Source organism: Sceloporus undulatus, chromosome 3 (assembly GCF_019175285.1).
Source record: "Sceloporus undulatus isolate JIND9_A2432 ecotype Alabama chromosome 3, SceUnd_v1.1, whole genome shotgun sequence".
Taxonomy (NCBI): domain Eukaryota; kingdom Metazoa; phylum Chordata; class Lepidosauria; order Squamata; family Phrynosomatidae; genus Sceloporus; species Sceloporus undulatus.
In genome coordinates, this window is record NC_056524.1 from 91,058,923 (window position 1) to 91,080,322 (window position 21,400).

The 21,400-nt window shown below is 42.3% G+C and overlaps 2 protein-coding genes across 3 annotated transcripts in view; one reads left to right on the forward strand and one right to left on the reverse strand.

Annotated features, from left to right (window-relative positions):
* Window positions 1-3,113, forward strand: part of MID1 (midline 1) — a 134,702-nt gene extending 131,589 nt beyond the window's left edge. Inside the window, exon 10 of the mRNA XM_042457764.1 lies at window positions 1,860-3,113. Coding sequence (XP_042313698.1) covers window positions 1,860-2,208 — 349 coding nt within the window. The 3' untranslated portion in view covers window positions 2,209-3,113. The remainder of the gene's footprint in view (window positions 1-1,859) is intronic.
* Window positions 1-21,400, reverse strand: part of LOC121925521 (protein WWC3-like) — a 529,629-nt gene that overhangs the window by 237,724 nt on the left and 270,505 nt on the right. The gene's annotated exons all lie outside the window — the stretch shown is intronic.

Below are 21,400 nucleotides of genomic sequence, written 5' to 3' on the forward strand. Positions count from 1 at the left end.
TCTTGCAGCACCTTTGAGACTAACAGCCTCGACAGACCAGCAATAAACGCTGGCCTCAGGGAAGAGCGGGGGCATGGCTTATACACGATGCGTGCCCCAATGCTACCCTGATACTGCTATTATGCCGTGTGCCTGAATGCATGGTGGGTGGTATCACAGCACTCTTTTGGCACTGCGTCCAGATGATGCAGTGCCAAAAGGAGCACCAGAAGGTTCTGCTACAGCAGCAAAGACGCCCTTTCAATAGCACAAAAAGGAGCCATTTTTACAGCTCCTTTTTGCACCTCAGAAATGCCAGATTGGGGCCATGGCATGTAGTTGCCACAGCACCAATCCAGCGCTGAAAGGGGCAGTCTGTTCAGCTTCTAACTGAGCAAAAGATGTTGTAGCATATGCTTTTATGGACTGCATCTGAGAAACTATAACAAGTCTACAAAAGCTTGGGCTACAATATCTTTCACTCAGTCTCAAAGGTGCTACAAGATTCCTTTGCATTCTGATATTACAGTCTAGCACAGCTATGTCTCTGCATTCTTCTGTAGAGGTTTCTTTATAGTTCTAAATAATGCTTTATTTTTCCTTGGTGCTATCTGCATGGGCCAAAAGGCTCATGTTCCTCCCGACTTCACATTGTCTTGTTAAGAGGATGCAGGCCAAAACTCCATGGACAGGATTGGGCCAGATCCCAGGGTAAACAGTCTTTATCCCAGGTCAGTTTGACTCACCATGGCTGTTTAAATGCCCACCTGCACTCCTTACCTTGCTCCACCATTGCTCCTACTAAGAAGCTCCCTGTCTCCACATCAGATGCAGAAATAGGGCACCAGCCACCCCATTTCCATATCAGATCGGTGACAGGGGGAAGGGAACTTCTCAGTAGGAATGATGGCATGACAAGGTAAGGAGCATGTGCAAGTAGCAGGCCCTGGGGCAGCATAGGGATGGGCATGTAAACACCCACCCATTCCCATGCCAACCTGGGGACCAACCCAGGTGAGCACCCTGGCCAGAATAGCATGGGCTGAGCCTGTGCTACCTTGGCCCATCTACTCAACCCCTAAATCTCCTGCTCTCAGTTATGGAGATTTTTTTACTCCACTTCATGATTCCTGGGTGGTTTTCATTATAGCAGACCGTGGTGCAGTGGAAACTGGTTGTTCTCATTTCAGCAATGAGGCTGTTCTGTTTACTTTGAACTATAAAGTTGCTATTTGAGCCTACTTGAGGAATAAGATTCAACCCTTTAGAATAATCCTTTCACATTCAAACTAAAACTCAGAGTGGATTTGCTATGCCACTGACATTAAAGCCATCATTGCTGCTTTGGGACTTTCAGGGGCTATTCACTACCTGTTATCTTCCACACTGCCTGCTTTCTCTTTTAAAAAATGGGGCGAAGCTTCCTTAAAATGAGAGAGCTGTTTGTCATTGTTGGGAAAAGGGGATAGCAGAGAGTGCTCATTCATTCTTGATAGATTTGTGAGCCAAGGCAGGGTGGTGGTTGAATAGCTATAGCCTGCGAGGAAAAGAATGAGCAGTTATCAGCAGAGCGAATATTCTCAGTTCAAAGTTCCAGGTAATTGTCTTAACATATACAAGTCAAATCTTTTTTATTTTTAGTATCCCAGCTTTGTATCATGGAACTATTACAGTACAGAATATTTGAAGCAATAATCTTTGCACAACCTCCTTCTTGCAATATAGTGAAGAAAAGTAATTAAAGACCTGTTGACATTTTGGTTAGCTCTGAGAATATGAAATGCATAAACAGAAAGAGGCATGGGCACAATAGACTAAAATATAGAAAACTAGGTGATATGAAGTGTGTCTTTTTTTTCAAAATCCTTTTTGTTTTACAGGTATGCCATTGGTATTTCATACAAATCAGCACCCAAACATGAATGGATTGGAAAGAATTCTGCTTCTTGGGTTCTTTGTCGTTGTAATAATACGTGGGTTGTGAGGCACAACAGCAAAGAAATTCCAATTGAGCCTGCACCCCACCTTCGTCGTGTTGGCATTTTGTTGGACTATGACAATGGTTCCTTGGCCTTTTATGACGCTTTGAATTCTCTACACCTTTACACTTTTGACATTGCATTTGCACAGCCTGTGTGCCCAACCTTCACTGTCTGGAATAAGTGTTTGACAATAATAACAGGCCTTCCCATTCCAGATCACTTAGATTCCATTGAGCAGATGCCATGATTGTTGCTGGACGTAAAAGGATGGTGAATGTCCAGTATAACTCCCACTGAATTGTGACTGGAAAAAGCATGGACATGAATACATTTCAAACAAAAGTGTCCCTAATGCTCATAGCCAGAACTCAGAATGGGATGCTCTCTTCCGTCTTTGCTGTTTGTTTTGTATTAAAAGCAAGATATGGCTTTAATAATGTCTCAAAATGCTTTTGTATTTAGTCTCTTTCAGGAAAATTTATAAATTATTTATAAAAAGAAGAAGAAAAACCTGATTTGGATATTTGCATTTGGGCACCTCGTAAGGATGACTTGGTTTTGCACATTAAGGGCTCTATCACAAAGTTTTTATTAGCCATTTTCCATATTTTGATATTTTTTTTTTAATAAGAGAAAGCAAGTTGGAATTTATCTGAGAGAAGGATTTAGTACTGATTCTTCAATTTTTTTTCATATGGTACTTTCTTAAGTGCCATTTTTATTACATGAAATATTCTTTGAACATAGAACACATTAATGTATACATCAAGAAATATCTGTGTCTCAATCAATTTACAGTCAATATTACTGTTAGCAATTTTCTTTTCTACTGACAGTTCACCTTTGTCACTTTTAAGGATGTGTACATTCAGTTTTTGTCTCAGAAAACCAGCAGCACTGGAAGACTGAATTTTAAGTCCAAGTACCACTGAGATCAGTTGATGGTCAAGTTATGCTTTCATTGATGTGTATTCACATCATTTAAAAGGTACACAAAGCACCCACTTATGCAGTGCTACAGGTAGGCAACGTACAACAGATATGAAATTTAAATGTGAGCATTTTGTTATATTATGTTATAGTGTATCAATAAAAATAGCACAGGTATCTGTTTTGTAATCAGTGCCTGGAAAGAGGTTGCACTCCATTGTATCATTGTGTTGAATATTTGGAGGAATCTAGGGGCCATCCAAAGCCTGTGAAAATATCTCATTCCTGTGATCCTCCAGTGATGTTCAAGCCTGAGATTTTTTTTATGGGCACATAATGGAACCAAGAACATGCATTTTGTGTAATCTTGGCTGTTTCCCTTCAACCTCCCCCCTGCACTAAAGAACCAAATCCTTTTGCATGTTGAATGCATCATGGCAAGTCCAATACATCATGGCCAGTCCAATACTTGTTTATAAAATTATACTGCTAAAACCATTTTTATATAATGGTTGAAATACAGAATATGAATTCAACAGTCATGTAAGCAAATAATTACCACCAACTTCTTAAGGACATACCTTTGTGTGTATGTGCCTTCAAGTCACCTGCAACTTATGGCAACCCCATGGGGTTTTCTTAAGCAAGGAAGCCTCAGAAGTGGTTTTAGCCGATCCTTCCTCTGAAATATAACCAACGGTACCTGTTATTCATTGCCAGTCTCCCATCCATGTGCTAACCACAGCTGACCTTGCTTAGCTTAGGCAAAATCTGGTGCCTTTGGCACAAAAGACATATTTATCATTAATTTATACTATTTAAAAAAGCATATTGCCAAGTTAAAGATCAAGTAGTTTGATCTGATTAGTTGATCTCAGATCGTATTTTACCTCAGAAGCATCTCTGATGTCCATATTCAGATACACTACCTTATACAGCCACTTTAATAATGCTGAGCAACATAGTATGGTCATTGTTACAGATGGGGGATCGTGGTTTTGGTTCACTTTATTATTAACCTTTATTTATAAAGCGCTATAAATTTACACAGTGCTATACATACAATCTTTTAGTTAGATGGTTCCCTGCCCTCAGGCTTACAATCTAAGAGTCACTTTATGACTCTTAAGAGAGAGAGACCCTAATTTTAATTTGTTTGAGAGCATATTGGCTCACAAGAGCACTGCCGCTTTGAGTTTTTACTCTGTACACAGCTTCTCAAACAGAACCCAAACATTACCACCAAAGATGCAGGTTTCTTTCCTGGATTAGTTTACTGGCTAAGGAGGGTATGAATAGCCCTCTCCCCAACAAATTGAAATTGGTTTCTTCTTAGCCACTGCTATCTGAAGTTGTGTACAGTAATTAGGAAAGTGCTTTTCTTTTCTGCTTTTCTATCCTTTTTCCTTTTCATTGGCAAGATGGAAGGAGCTCCTAATCACTTACATACTCACTTTTCCTTATACTGTCTTCTTGCTTCAATCAGAACAATTTACTCCTCCCTCTATGTGAAGTTACCTTTACAATCACTAATGTGGTGCATAAAGAAAAATCTGCTATAAGAAAGTATAGACTTCAAGAGGACTCTATTATAATTAGATGCACACAGAGGTAATATTCTACAGTTATCACTTTGGGAGCAGAATTTTCATATGTTCTGAACCTTTGAACTAAAGGTATGTTCAACAGCAGATCACACTTTTCTGCAAATATTCTGTGGCTACTTTTTTTTAAAAAAAATGTATATTGGAATGGTGATAAAGTAATTGCAACCATGAAAAACTAAGGTTCAGCTCCACCATGATTTTTAAAATGTTGTCTGCTATAGATCTGTTCAGAAATTCAACCTAATATGCACAGGACTAAAGCTGGAAACAGGGACGTGGCATATCAGCCCCAACACCCCAGCATCTGGGCTTATGTTACATCCTTGTGCGTTCACCATGGAAGTCTGAGGAGTGCTCTATAACCACATTCAACTGATGACAAAGATCCTGTCATCAGGAAGTCAATCTTAGCAGGATTGCTAGTCACTGGAGATTTGTGACCACAGCCAAATGATTGTAGTTACAAAAACCTCTTCAAAACATCATAGAATTCCTATATATATTCAGGCAAGCACCTGAACAGAGCTTTACAATATGGCAGTGAAGGAATACACAACACCAAGTTACATGTGCATTTTCAGGCCCATCAGAAATCTTGCTCCACTTTAATACAGCATATTACCACAATTCCCAAGTTATGCTTTCTTTATGGTGCTTTAAATGGCACTACAAACACTCCAGCTAGTGCAAGAGAAGACATTTAACATTTACTTATCTGGAGAATGAACCTACCTTTCCTTGCAACATGATGTTGACACCATCCCCTTATGGCATAAGTGATACATTACAACAATGCGCTTCCTTCCTTCCTGCCAACCTGTCCTATTGCCATTTCCTTCACTGCTGCTGTTGTGAATTTTTCAGAGAAACTACAATGGTTGAGAAAAGAAATTATTTTATTAGCTTTCTTTCCCTTTTAAGCTATGTATTTTAAAAAAGAAAAACACCCAGCAACACATGTATATACATCAGCACACCTGATTTATTTAAAAAGTAATATCTTTTTTTAAAAATGGGAAATGGACAAAATAGTGAGATAGTTTGCTAAAAATGATCTTGGAAATTATGTACCTATGTTTAATTGACAAATAAAGCACCAAAAGATTAAAATTGTGGCTAAATGCAACCAATTTAAATAGCTGACACTAGAGCACTTAAAAATAAAATTTAAAAAACCTATTCAAAAGCACTTTTAAGTGGCAGATGTATACTTACTCTAAGGAAGGCTTCCTTTTCAAAAGATAGCCAACAACAGAGTGGTGAAAAGGTGTGAAGAAATCATAGTACTTAAAGTGAGAGGCAAATAAAAGTAATATATGAAGTTGAATGAAAGCCTCTGTTTTCATAATATTTTACTGTAATGTGCTCAGAAGAGTTTGGGGAAAAACAAGGGAAAAGTAACATAATTAACCAACGTTACTCTTTTTTGTAAGGTGGAACAAAATTACATTTCAAAATAAATGTAAGAAATGGAAACACACACAAATTCCTTGGTGTAAAAAGTAATATTTTCTACTGTTTAAGGAAATAAATTAGGCAGATTTTCAAAGTCCAGGAAATTTAATGTCCATTTGCATCTCAACAGGGACCCCTCTTTTGCAGCCACATATGTCTCCATTCCAATGAGATCCCTATTGCCACATGGCCAGAAGGAGGAGGAGCCTGCCTGCAGAAAATATATCCTCCCCAGTATACCATCTCTACTAAGGACTGAAACAACATGCAGGCATTTGACTAACATCTCCAATTGTTTCCCCCCCCCTCCTGTTTGGTTTGTAACATCTTGCCTGATGAACAAGCCCATGGAGCTTCGAAAGCTTGCAACAAGTATATTGTGCATTTCGGTTGGCCAATAAAGGTATCACTGATGGATTTTTGTTTGCCTTTATTAATTCAATTAACTATTTCATTTAACAAACAAGCTAGGGAATTTGGCCTGTGGTTTCTAATAAGTGTCTGTGTGATTCTCTGTACGATAAAAACAACAACAACAGAAGCTTTTGATACCCTGGATACTAAATAATTTCTTATGGTTTAACCTTTACCGACAGCATTCAACTTGATCAGACTCGTGAAGTGTTATCCTGGGATTCAGAGATCAGATGTGTGACAAGGGCAGAAGAAAGTGAATGTGATGGGAAGCAGATGTAACAGATGAGACAGAAATAAGGTGTGCAAAGTATAGTGGCCATTTGTAAAATAGCGGTTTAGTAATAAATGGACATTCTTCAGTGGGTCAGATGATTAGCATATGCAGTGTAATTAATTTTTAGGACAATCTCCGTTTAAGTCACAGAAGCATTGAACCTTTTGATGGAATTTACCTCAGCTGTTCAACATGACAATCAGGTGGTATACACACACACACTGTTCCAGAAAGTTCTATCTTAAAATCAGGGATGGCATGTGGGACCAGATGGAGAATTCTTGTACTCATAGAATCATAGAATCATAGAGTTGGAAGAGACCACAAGGGCCATCCAGTCCAACCCCCTGCCATGCAGGAAATCCAAACCAAAGCATCCCCGACAGATGGCCATCCAGCCTCCGTTTGAAGACCTCCAAGGAGGGAGACTCCAGTACACTCTGAGGGAGTTTGTTCCACTGTCGAACAGCCCTTACTGTCAGGAAGTTCCTCCTAATGTTCAGGTGGAATCTCTTTTCCTGGAGCTTGCATCCATTGCTTCGGGTCCTAGCTTCAGGAGCAGCAGAAAACAAGCTTATTCCCTCCTCAATGTGACATCCCTTCAAATATTTAAACAGGGCTATATCGCCTCTTAACCCTCTTTTCTCCAGGATAAACATACCCAGCTCCCTAAGGCGTTCTTCATAGGGCATGGTTTCCAGACCTTTCACCATTTTAGTCGCCCTCCTTTGGACACACTCCAGTTTCTCAATGTCCTTTTTGAATTGTGGCGCCCAGAACTGGACACAGTATTCCAGGTGGGGTCTGACCAAGGCAGAATAGAGTGGCACTATTACTTTCCTTGATATAGACACTATACTTCTATTGATGCAGCCTAAAATTGCATTGGCCTTGTTAGCTGCCGCATCACATTGTTGACTCATGTTCAACTTGTGGTCTACTTGGACTCCTAGATCCCTTTCACATGTTGTCTCCTTAAGCCAGGTGTCCCCCAACTCTACTTCAGAGGGTTGTTTCTACTTGGGACATTATGCTTTCATATTGGTGATCCAAACAATATACTCTTTGTCCCATCTTCTTCTTTTTCAGTTCTCCATCCCGCCACAGTGTTTTCTTTTTAACACATGCCATAAGAAACCTCCAACATTTAAAACAGAATGAGTCGATGCACAGGCATTTCTCAATGTATTTTCCCCAGCTGCAAAGTATCATTTAACAGACAGGGGAGCCTCGGCATCATGTTTCATGATTACATGACTATGGGTGTCTCCTTTCTTTGGGAACTCCTTCCCTCCTCTTATATTCTTCTTCAACATTATTTTGGTGGTGTAATAGGATGACTGACACCAGTGGAATAATGGGTTCAGTACTATACCCAGATGATCTTAGTACTTCAAATGTGTTTGTTTATAAGGTAGGGTAGGGTAGAGGGGATTTGGTATTGTTGTTGTGTACCTTCAAGTCATTTCTGAATTATGGTGATCCAAGCAAGTGAATATCTTTTGTTGCCTTAGCATGGTGACATGGTGGCATGGATGATGCACATTCAAACTTTCAGCTCATATTTTCAAAGCTATAACAGATACAATGCTGAAGCATCTTGAAATCTTTGCATATATCTGTGTACACTTGTGTATATATTGTTGTTATTTGCTTCAAGTTGACTTTGACATATAGCCACCTGTACATTTCTAGGACAATCAATATGAACTATTTAGTGTACAATGTAAGCAAAAAAGGCAGTTAACATGTTTAGCCAGTACAGTAACAACCTGCATCTGTGAACATACAGTGGGTCACTAGCAATCAAATCATGTTTGTAACTTATAGATTTTTCTGCAGTACATCATAGCATGTGAATATCCTGTAAAAACAGTCCTGCCACTTCTGTATTTATTTATATTTTTGAAGAAAGGAAACATTAAGCAGCATGTATTGTGTAGATTTTTTTCTATTAATAGAAATTATCTCTATCCTACAAATTCTTCCAGTTTAGTTTGTCCTTGGGCATAGGATAAAGGGCATGGCCAACCAATTCTCCACCATGACAACATGACAAGTGCCATGGCCCTTTTTATATGTAGGCTCCCTCTTCTCCAAATTTTTGGAACATTAATTTGGGGAATGAGGAAACATATTCAGTTTTCCTTGCTTTCTTTTCACAAAGATAAAGCCCCATCACCTCTGTGAAAAGAAGGTGCATAAATAGGAGAGGGTGGATGGCAGGATTGGATTGAAGAGAACTGCCAATCAGGGAACAAGGGAGGATGGGGAAAGGTAGGACTGGCAATGACTGGAGTGGATCACAGATAAAACATTGCAGATAGAAGGAGAATGGCATGAACACCTAGAAAGAAAAATGCAGAACAAAGAGGCAAGTTTTTTGCTGGAACAGTAAACTGGGGCGGGTTATAGACCGCCCATTTGGGGCGGTCTGGACCCGCCCCTTTCCCCGGAGTATCGGGGCTTCAGTGGCTACACTGGCAGCCGCTGAGGCCCCGATCCGCTGCTATTCAGGCTGCGAGGAAGCGCCTTCTTCCGCTTGGCCCCTTTCTCCCTTGCTTCGCTGGGCGCAGCCATCTGGAGGCTGCGCCCAGCGAAGCAAAGCGGTGCCGCGGACCAGGAAGGAGCTCCGAAATGGAGCTCCTTCCTGGTCTGCGGAAAGGGCGCCCTAGGCGCCCTGCCGCGGATTGAGGACGTCACGTCCGCGCCGCCCCGTCTAGAGGCGGCGCGGCCGTGACGTCCTCACGGCGGCCGCCATGTGGAAGGGCCGCCGCCGTTTAGTGCATGACGGGCACGCACTAGGGTTAGGGCGGTGCGGAAGCACCGCCCTTTTATAACCCTAGTGCGTGCTCGTCACGCACTAAAATGCCGATATGTAACCGGACATAGAACTGCAAAAAAGGAGGCCCATCTGGGTTCCCTCAGATGGAAGGAGGATATGAAAATGCCTCTCCCCCCCCCAATATTCTTTAGCTGCAATCCTAGATTGTCACATTGTAGTGTAAACGTATGCTGGTGAAGATATGCTACCTAGCACTACACAACCCACAGGCAGAATAGAGGCATTGCGCAGCACATGTTCATGAATGGGCCCTATTGCATGGTGCATAATTCACCCTTTGACACATCCACTTGTGCAATGGTTCTGTATGTCCAGCTCCACTTCTGCTGCTGTCAGCTTAATACAGCCATTGTGCAAAGTGAAAATAACAGTTCCACTTGAATTGTGCAACTTGTGCTTGCATATGTCACTAATAGGATAGCATTTGTTTTGTAACCTTGTCATTTGGGATGTTAGATCTGTGTCCTTTGATCCTTTTGCTGAGAGACTGGTTTGTTTGTCCTGTGCAGAATACAGGAGAGCATTGACAGCAAATTATGATGCATAAATATTGAAGAACAACCATGTTGTGGACTGTATTATCATATAATGTAATGCTATGACCAGAGTAAGACATGTGGATAGATGTATATCTGAATCTGCCTTGTTCCTGTTTCTGTATCTCTGTTGTGTGGGCAAATGCTGCTGCCTGACAACTTACTGTAAGCAAGTATCCATACTGTGTGATTTATATTTTGGCATAAGGCACTTAATCATGACACAAAATAAGTGAGTCAGCCCTTTGTGGGAATCTTATGTTTCCTGTATCTGTGGCTATTACACAGATGAATTAGCCACATAGTTGAACTCTCAACTCACTTTTTTGTCTCTGTTGGAAAAAACCTAATTAATATAAAGTTCACGGGGGAAACAAACTTTTAATCACTGGCTTGAACTAGAACGACCATATGTTCTTATATGGAGAATATACAAGAGAATATACAGTCCCTTTAAAGAAACTGGAACCCAATCAGACAGATGTTTGGAAGACTTATGAAGACTGGATCCATTCTTCCTTCCTCTCCTAAACATCTGGTGAGATGGAGTTGGGATTTATTATGGAAAATAAAGTCTAAATTAATGCAGTTGCTTGTGGTTGGAATTTAGTGGGGAATGATGCATGCAATACTATTTTCCTGTCCAGCTAGGGATAGCAAGGGGGGGAGAAGCATAGTTCAGTGTAATCATGGTTATTTGGAATGAGTTGAGGAAGTGTGTGGATAGGTTTCTAATTAAACCTGTGAAGCCATCAATATTTACCAGAAATTAAGTTCCACTGAACACGTGAGGCTTACCTATGGATCATGATGGCTATGACTGCAGTGCATAACATCCCTTTAAATTAATTCCTAAAGTTTGACAGAACTTTATGAACTTCACCCAAAAAGAGTTTTTTTGGCGGGGGAGGGATAACCAAAAAGAAACATAGCCAGTTGCTCCTGGCAACTCTGTTTCTATAGTTAATAAGGATGTTGGAAGGGAATGCATGGGATACATTTCCATAGGTCTCCAGAGATGAAGGTTAGCTGAGTCAGGCCTCATTCATAGGCTAATGGACTAAGAGCCATTGCATACCCACCAACATTTCACAGATGAAAACTGGGCAATGCATGTAATAGAGTGTGCTCAAGATGGCAAAAGTGGTTAATGAGGAATAACAGACAAGCTAGGAGAGAATACAGCAATTTATTTATTTCACTTCTATGCCACCTTAATTTGCTTAATTTGCAAGGTGCTTTTGCTTGAATTTGCCAGGAAGTGTACAATTCTCCTTCCTCCCCATCTTCCCTTCCTCAGCTAATTAAGTGAAAACTACTTTTGCATTTTGAACTCAGTTTGCAGCAACTCAATAAGATGAGGACAAAGAGGGAAAGTGGGAAGTGATGAGAGATACTGGAACATTTTTAAAGCAACTGGAAAAGTAGGATGGTAGAGGATCAAGAGGCCTGTCCCTGCCAAATTGAGACAGTTGGAGAGATGCCAGTGGCATCACTACTGTTGCTGTCACCCAGTGCAAGGCCCCCTGTCTCACTCACCTTTGCTCCATGTTGCAGTGGCTGCCTCCCTCCCTCTCCTCCCTTCCTGCTGCCTCAGTTGCTTTCTTGCTTGCCTGACTGCCCACCCAAGATGGCTAGGGGACAGCCAGGCAAAATGAGGTAGTGGGAGAGGATGAAAGGGGCACACTCGTCCCTGGTCTTCCTCCACGGCCTGGTTTCCTCCTTGGGGAGAGAGCCAGGCAATGAAGAAGTGGCTGACAGCTGGTGGAATGCTTCTTCTGGAAAGCTACACACTTTGACCTTTATGTTGTCAAATTCTTGCACCATTCAAAAGTTCCATCCTGAGCAGGAGAAGGGCCCAACCAGGAGGAGGGCCTGACCAGGTCTTACCTCTCCTCTGGGGTGTTACCTGGTGTAGTTTGCTCCCCCATATCGATGCCACTGAAGCATGCCACTGAAAAGCTGCACTCCTGACTTGCAGAAAGAACATCCCAACAAGAGGCTGACCAGTCAGAACCCATAGTTTGTCCAGAGAAGAAACAGCTGCAGCATCTGCCTTCACCTTTCCCTTCCAGAAAGTAAAAATAAGAAAGCTGCAACCAATAACTAGAGTATGTGCTTGCTTCCCCCCCCCCCACTCTTCCCCCTTTTCCTTTTGTGTCATGTCTTTTAGACTGTAAATCCAATAGAAAGGTTTATCTCAGTACAGTACAGTCTGTGTAAACCAGTCTGGGAGTATTTTTTGGCTGAAGTGGCTGGGCTGAGCCATGCTGTTTTGATATGAAGTTTATCACATGGAGATGTTTGCAGCTCAGATCCGGGGTGACTCCTGGTTCAGCTATGCAAATTCACATTATAATGTGACTGTTTTATCACACCTGGTTGCCCTTCCGTTGCCCTTCCGAATCAAGGGGGAATCGAATCCCAGGCAAATCACATGATGCAGATTCAAGCAAAGCGGAGTGAGTTCAAATTGTATTACCACACCGGTAGGATTCAATTATTCAAATTGGCACCCTTGCGCATGCTCAGTGGGGGTCTGAACGCATTGTACGTTTCTGGGTTGAAAAGAGGCGCAAGTTCTTGTTCCTTGTTTCGTGTAATTGTGTGATTGCGTGAATATTTGCCTCGTGAATCTTTCTGTGTCTTCTTCATCCCCTTTTTTATTTTCTCTTTCATTTCAGCAATTTCAACACACACATAGATAGATAGACAGACAGATAGATAGATAGATATACGTATCTGTATATTCACAGGCACATACATATATGTATATATTACAAAAAAATGAGTTGCCCTACATACACAGCTCCTCCTCCAACATAGCAGCCGGGAAGTGCGGCTGAGGCAGGGGGATAGGAAATGGAAGAAAACCATACCCCCCCCATTGCAGACGGGAGGTATGGGAAGCCCAAGGTGAAAAACAGGGTCTTGCCCAGTTCACATTATAACGTGAAAATGTTTAACAAGTGCATAACCCCCAGGAAAGGTTTCAGCCTTATCCCAGCAACAACGGAGTGAACAATGCCCCCCCTCGGTTGTCCTGAAAGTGAAAGGACCACCGAAAGGAAATGGGGGGAAATTGTAGCACCACATCATGGGAAATTTACAACCTGGGGGGTTTGCAGTGGTGTACCAGAGCAGAAGCAAAGTAGCATTCCAAACCAGACAAATTTGGAGTGAAATCGAAGTGAGCTTGGAAGCGAATTCTGTGAATTCACTTTTTTCCTGAATTCATCAAAATGAGGAGTCACTTTGGAATTACTGCGGAAGCACCATGGAAGGAGAGCCCATAGAAAGGAATTGTGTCTGATAGCAACAGTCGCTCGCCTCGCCAGGCAGACCGTTTTGCCGCTAGACGCGGCTGGACTACAAGCCCCAGAGTGCTCTGGGGCTTGCCCAGCTCCCTATTGGTGCGCTGGGGCAGAAGGGGCGGCCCTTCCGCTCCACGACGCTCTGGGAGATGGTTTTGTTGGTGCGGGGCTTCCGGTCCTCTAAGGCTGCCCATTGGTGGGCTGTGCCTTGGAGGCGGGGCCCCGCACAGCACACAGGGAGGGAGGGGTCTAGGCCTATATTAGGCCATGTTGCTGGCCCCTTCCCTCAGTCGGTTGTTTGGCTTCAAGCAGAGCGGAGCCAAGCTGTGGAAGGGAGCAAGTCTTGGTGCTTCTCCCGCCTGCCCACCGCTGTTGTTAGGTGGGTTTTAGTCACAACTTGGCGGCAGCATAGGCCAGGATCTGCACGTTGTGGTACCAGGGCTATGGAGCTCTGGTTTGGGAGTCAATAGGTACCCGGGGGTGAATAGGGCAGGCGTTTGGCCATTGCGGGGGCCAGAACGCAGGAGCGCCTCCCGGTGACTAGGGGCTTTGTGAATTGGTGAATGCAAGACAAGGTTTGGGGTCAAGTTGTGTTCCTTAGCCCCTAGGTCATCCCAAGCACCGGGTGGGTGCCCAGTTTGGATAATCAGACTACATCAGGTGGTTTGATTGCACAGATCCTGACCTTATGCTTTGTGCCAACCCTACCAATTGTTTGCAAATAAAGTTGTGGCCTTACTTCCAACATGTTGTACTGTGGTTATTTGACAGCAATATCTGAGGCAAAGAGATTCACGTTATGATGTGAATTCGCATCATGGACCCGCAGTCATGCCGGATGTGAGCCGCAAACGCCCCAAAAAACTTCTGTGTGATAAATGCCTATGTGTTTTTGTTTGCTTGCTTATTTGTGAATAAGGCTACTTCACCAAGGGGGGGAAATGAAGTGGTTCCCTCATTCCTGTTTATGTAGGAGATATTATTGAGGTTTTGAAGTCTATATTTTGATATAAAAATACATAATAGTTTTTCCAAGGATGTTAGTTTTCAACTCTTTTAAAATCTCACTATTTCCTCCCAGTTGTTACACAGAGCACATAACCTCACTGCTTAGGTGTAAGTGAACAAAATGAGATGGAGATGATATTCCTTCAAGCAGACCGAGCCATTCATACTAATCCCATCATTTCCCCAGGTCTCTACTTTGATGCCGCTGGGTGCTACGACTATATGCATTGATCCAACAGTTTCCAAACTGCACACCAGAATGTCCAGCAAGCTCACAGGAGTGCTGCTGAGATGTTTTAAATGTTCACTTCCTGGAGACAGGCTTCATGATGGTGGATCAGTTGTAGCCACAGCAACAGATCCTTCTGCCTTTCAGCTAAGAGAGAGTGCTTCTCAGGTCCTTTGCTCATGGAAAGTGCTTGTGAAAAGGGGGAGAAGTTAAACTGCAGCAATATAGATATTTCTTTATATTTCAAAGGGGTGGTGAAAGGGAAACCTTACATTCAGCAAATGGGGATTGAGAATAGTGACAGTAAAGCTTGACTTTCTAGTCCGCCTCTTCTTCCTTCCCCTCTGCACTAACCCATTTATGCAGAAGTTTGGGAAGAGTTAGAGTTATATTCCAAAAAAACGTATATACACATAAACACCATAAGAATGCTTCTTCTGGAAAGCTGCATACTTTGACCTTCATGTTGTCAAATTCCTGCACCATTCAAAAGTTCCATTCCTACTTAGTAGCTACCATCAGGTGAAAGGGATGTTGCAATGGGTCCGACAACAAATGGAGTGTTTGGGTTTTCTTTCTCATCTCCAAAGTTGGGGACAGAGTTGAAATATTCTAGTCTTCCTACTTTAAAAAAAAACCAACAACCCAGCCACATGAAGCCCCTCCTTCCTGCTCCAGGATTATGTGACACAGATTCTCATTCCCCGTCTTCATGTATTTCTTGCCCAGTTTGCTCCTTTTCTTCCGAGCATTTCAGCACTTTGCCTTCCCCAAAATATTTGCCTTCAGGCTCAACATTTATCAAGTGGGCTAGACTTCCATCAGTTTTAGGCATTGTCATTCAAATTTTAGTGGAGTCTAATCCTTTCAAAGTGAATTTGCACATGTAAAGCTTGAGATGCATGCCTAAATGAGGTTTTTATAAGTGGGCTTCTGAAAACAAAAAGGGTAACTTGAATAGGCCTGTGAAGAGGAACACAAGTACACTTATCAGCAATATGTGATGGACTGTAGCATCTGTTGAGGATAAGTGTAGTGCCAAATGTGGTGCTGGAGGAGATTTATACAGCTACCATGATGGCCAAAACAGAATCCTGTTGGACAGTTATGAATGTGTAATCTAGAGTTATGCACTCTTGTGTGTTTTGTATTCATGATCCCCATGTAGCACCTTCTTTAGGGGATTCATAGGAACCATGAAAGTCTTCCAAATACTAGGCAGCATCCTCTTCTATCAATGGGGGTCAGTTCCCCTGTTGACTGGGAAGCAGCTGGCTGACAGTCCCATCCCTCCTTTCACTCAGCATAAGGGAGAACTGTGAGAGGAATCCTACTTCTGCTTGTCACTCTGGAGATTGCTCATGGGAAGGGGTGGGAATGTCAGCTATTTTCTGATAAACAGGGGAACAGCAGTTGCTGCCCAGTAGGTGGGGATTGGGTGGATCAGGATGGGATTCATTGTGTAGCACCATAACTACAGCTTATGCACTTGTAACTCCCCAACAGGATTCCAGGCCATCAGTGAGTCAGTAGGAAAAAGAGGCAATGCCTACCATCAGTAGGCAGTAGAAAAGGAGGAAGACTGCATTACACAGCAATTTACTCAATAAATAAGACACAGCCCAGAGTTTGCAAGTCAACAGAATATCTTGGAAGTCACTCACTCATAGGGTCAGCATAAGCTGAAATCAACTTGACAGCACATAACAACAAACCTGCAGTCCTGAGAAATGGGATAGATGCTTATTTTTTTCAACTCCAATAATTTTTCCTACTTAAAATCAATCCTAAATAGTTATTTTGAACCCAACTACTTAGTAAATGGAATGATTAGTTATTTCTTTTGACCTAGGAGAGCTCTGAAAAAATTACTAAAAGACTCAGGAAGCTGCGAATCAAGAAAATTTGGGAACCTGTGCACTGATCTCTTATGGCCCTGGGAGGCAAAGTGGATTGCTGCCACTTACTTTCAGCTAAGCCCCACAACAAATGTTTCATGTAGACACTATTCTCTGTGTGAGTTTGGGTGCACAATACATGATACAATTTCTAAGCAGGTATGATTGGGTTGTTTCAGTTCTGCAGCTGTCATTTCCATAAAGGGGGTGGGGTGTAGATGTTAGCAACTATTCATTCATTCCTTCATCCACCCTCCATAATCCCCCAGAAGGGATCATTTTAATATACTGCAGGAATGTCTTTCAGCTCTTTGCTCCCATCATGCAAATGACAGTGGTATTCATAAAAATGCCTGTGAGACTGAGAGAGAGAGAGTGCTTTATAAGAGAGAAAAGGGGGTGAAACACTATGAAAGACAACTCACAATTATGTGACAAGTGGAAACAAGTTACTTCCCAGTGACTTGGTATCCCTCCTTTCCACTACTCACCCACCATTCATTCCCCCCATTCCTTCTTGTCATAAGCATGTCTGTACAGATGAGTCCATCTGTTGTTTTCTTCCCTGAGCCTACCCTGCATTCCTAGAGGGATGTGTTTGAAATGCTACATTCAATAGAGCCAAGGGGGCAAGAATGCATACTTCCCCCAGGGCTTGAGCTCCATCTCACTCAGCCCAGTAGTACAGCAGCCCTGTGAGCTTTTGATTTACATTAGTGTGAGGAAGGAAGGGGCCCACACTATTAATCCTGCTTCCCAGCACTCCAAAAAGGTCAAAAATCCATTTCAGCACAAAGGGCCCTGTAGCATGAAAAACAGCATTCTTCTCTAAATGGTGTCTGGCTAGTGCTAGTTAATTTCTTCTTTTAAAATAAAACTATTCTGAAGCTCAAGTGAGCAAATCTTGATGGGTACACATTTGGTAAAGAGAGAAGGAAATAGGACACTCGGTTCTCTGATCTAAAAACTGTTTCTCTAAATGCTAGTGAGCCACTGGTTCTAGGAAAATAGCTTGTTATGTCAGAGAGCACACACAGGTTAGAATTCTGTATGGCTCAACATAGAATAGTAGATCTGCATGTGGACCTACATTAGGCTGAGCTACGTACCAGTCACTCAGACCTATCATACAACCAAAGAAGACCCCCACATACACACACACAGTGTCACTCTGCATCCCCATAGCCAGATGCAAAATGATCTGCTGAGTTCTACTGGGTTCTTCCAAAGGACTCATTGCTGATATGCCCACTACTCACCATGAAACATGGCATGTCCATGTGGGGGGGAGGTTTCTGAGACTATACAGTAAGTCCAGAGGGAGCTTTGGGCACTGCAGAGGTAGGAAAGGATTGCTAAATTTTGTAGCATGCAGAAAAGGATATATACCGATGTAAGAGAAACTTAGGCCCGTTACAGACCGCCCAAAAGGGGCGGCCTTGGGCCGCTGCCGGTTGCAGCACGGGGAAGCCGCTGCATCCAAACCGCGCGACTCCCCCGCACTGTAAAAAAGGAGCGCGAAAATTGCGCTCCTTACGGCAACCCGGAAGAGACGTTGCAAGTGCCAAAGCACGCACTCGCGACGTCTCTTCTGGGTTTAGACGTCTGGACGCTGTGAGATGGCCGCGCCCGTCTGTATAGGGCGCCGCCATCTTGCAGTACAGAATACGCGCGAGGGGCAAGGCGCGTCCGGAAGCACCGCCCCTCGCGCATATTCCTGGTGCAACGACGGCGCCGCTTAGGCCCGTCTGTAAGGCGCCTTAGTTTGTGTTTGTCCCAAAGAGAATGCCAACCTCATCTGTGTGTAGTGGAAAGAGTTCATTTTTGCAAGATCTATGTAGGTGTCTTGTTAGAACAACAAGATCCATCAGCAAGAGTCAGGACAAGGGACAGAACAGCAACACAGACATGCACGGTGGGATCACTAGAGTTGCGGACCACATCAGGTGACACCCTAAGAGGGGGTGTCACCACTTGTCCTCAAACACCTCCCTGATGGCAGAAATGGGCTATCGCATTCACCTGTGTCCCATTAAAATGATGAAGAGATGGTATGAATGGGTGAGGCTCAGTGGGAAGAAAAAGGAGAGGGCTCAGTTTTTTGTTAAAAAAAATCAAATTTCAAAAAATTAATTTTAATTTTTTAAAAAATATTTTTAATTTTCTTTTAAAAAAAACATCACATTTCACCAAATTTTCACTTTAAGAACATGTACTGTATATGTAAATACATTTAGGCTGTGCATATGATATTGTAATTTAAAAGTATCATTTTAATTGTTCTAGTTACCTAGTCTGTAACCCCGCTTCGATCCAATGGGAGAGGCAGAGAAACATAAATATTTTTTATTTATTATATTAGTTGTTTAAGTTACAACTATTATCATGACATTCAGTGATATAGAGGAATTACAATTTATGAGTTACTTTAGTAGAAAGTGCCTCACAACTCACTATAAAAATGTAATGGAACAGAAGGATTGTGAGATTCTGAGAAATATAACCAAAATTAGGGGGACAGGTCTGAAATCCCTGCTTTCAGATTAAGCTGCTTCTTTTTTTTCCTTCTCCCACATCCCCATGATCCTCAGCTCAGTTCTGAAATCTAAAGCTGGTAAGAATCTGATGCACACATTTAGCTGGAAGTAAATACCTTTTTTTTTTATCTCAGTAGGATTTATTGCCAAGTAAATATGTATAGGAGCAAGTCTGGCTCAATGAAGCAGACAAATCATAAGTGAAACTACAATCCCCACTGCACAAGCTCCAGTTGACCCCAGATGTTTTTCAAAATAGAGACTGAAACAATGCAAGCATTTCCTAAAAGTGTCTGAATAGCCCTTCCCTGAGAAACAGCAGTGCACTTATGATCAAATTTATGGCAGCTTGAAAGCACAATAAAGATGTGTTTGCCTGTATATTTCCTGCTGCTCCTATTTCGGAAAGGAATTTGTCCAAAGCAATTAACAGTCTATTGCTTTTGATTGTTCTTTCTTTGTTTTGTCACTGGCACAGATGCTCAATGGAGGCTAGCAGTGGAACCAAGTAAACTGTGGCACAAATCTGGAAGCCCATTTTGCAAAGGTTGCCTAGATATCTCTTTTGCTCAGTGAATAAATATCTCAAGAAGAGCTTTGGTTCACTGCCAGTCGTGAACACAGGCAAGGCCATTCTGTGGCTCCAAGGCTTGAATTATTTTCTGGCTGTTAATGGCTCCATATGTATTTTAAAACATTGTAAAAAAGTAAGCCTGGTAGGCAGAGCCCTTTCCCCCCTCTTTTTTTTTCTGAAAGGAAGAAAACTACTGTTCATTTTTATTATTATTATTATTCAAATGAATGAATGAAGTGAGACAACACTTGTCAGCTAAAAGTAGCAGAGTTCATTTGATACAGGGATTTGGAAGATAATTCTATAGATTCTTGCTCCTTTTATGGCGGTTCTCATGCACTAATGAAATCTATAATCACCGAAGCAAATTGCTTTTGGGGAGGAGCACTGAATGGGATCCTGAGGTCCTGGCTGCTTGTATCCATTTAAAGATTTTTTTTTAAAAGGTAGTTTCAAAACAACAGTGCAAGAGCAGCCCCCACTGTTCTGGCTCAAGGCCAGGTTTCATAACTGCATCCCAAAGTTTCATAGACAGATCTTCATATCCTGTATAGAAAGTCCCAGGGGGATGAGGTCATCTTCTCAGCAGGTCTTTTTCACTCCCTTGCAAAGATCCACTACAGCTTAGTGACAGGGTGGGCTGAGCGTGAAAGAGTGAGACATAATAGTCCCTGCTCTAAAAACCCTGTGAGTAAACACACTTTGCCACAGCTTCAAAACAGAGTTGGTTCCACTTTGTGGCAAAGCCCCCTACTCATTGCTTCATGGAGACTTGGCAATTTTCCAGTCACTATATTCAAAGGGAGGATGTGAAGATGTTTTGATGGGAAAGTCCATATGGCATAGCAGGAAGAACATCAAAATCAGACCCAGGTTCAAATCCCTGCTTGGCAGTGAAGTTTAAGCCAGTCATGAATTTTCAGGTTAATTCAGGTTCTCAATCTGTGGGTCGCGACCCCTTTAGGGATCAAAGTTACAGTTATGAAGTAGCAATGAATATAATTTTATGGTTGAGGGTCACCACAACATGAGGAACTGTATTAAAGGGTCAGGGCATTAGGAAGGATGAGAACCACTGCCTTAGAGGGTGTTAGAATGCTACCATGGGAATTGGGGGAGGGGGATCCTGTAACCACCTTGAGCTCCTTAGTGGAAAAGTAGAATAGAAATGGATTCAGTAATTTTGGAACTAAAGCAGAGGAGTAAGTAAGTTTTACAGTTCTCAGGTCTTGGCCCTGAACCTCAGGACCTGGATTTTTTTCTCTTTTTCTCAGGGTGAGAGGCAGAATCTCAGGGTCAGAGCACTGCTTTCGAAAGTATATTTAGATGTCTTTATATGTGCATATATTACATTTCCTTGTTTGTTAGATTTGGTGTTTTTTATTTGAATGGCATCCTCTTGTAACTGTGGTTGATACTTAAGGAATTAAACTTAATGACTTCACCAGGAACTGCCCCTTATGGCATCACCTGTGTAACATCACCATGACGCAGCTCCTGTGATCATATGATGTCATAAGGTGACTTATTGCCCATCCATGACACCCAAAATCTGCCACCTGAGAAGCTTCCTCACCCTGCCCAAAGACAGGGCTGGCCCTGGTAGTGAAATCTCCATCAGCATTCTAAAACAATACCTAATACAATTCTATTTGGTATAATTTTCCAGAAAGCACTGGAAACATACTGGTTCAGAGGAATGGAATATAGACTTGAGGAAGGTAAATGGCTGATAGAAGGAATATATAGATAGCTCTGAATGCATAGTTTGTGCCTCAAGGATATGCTATGGCCACAAAGCTACAATACAACCCT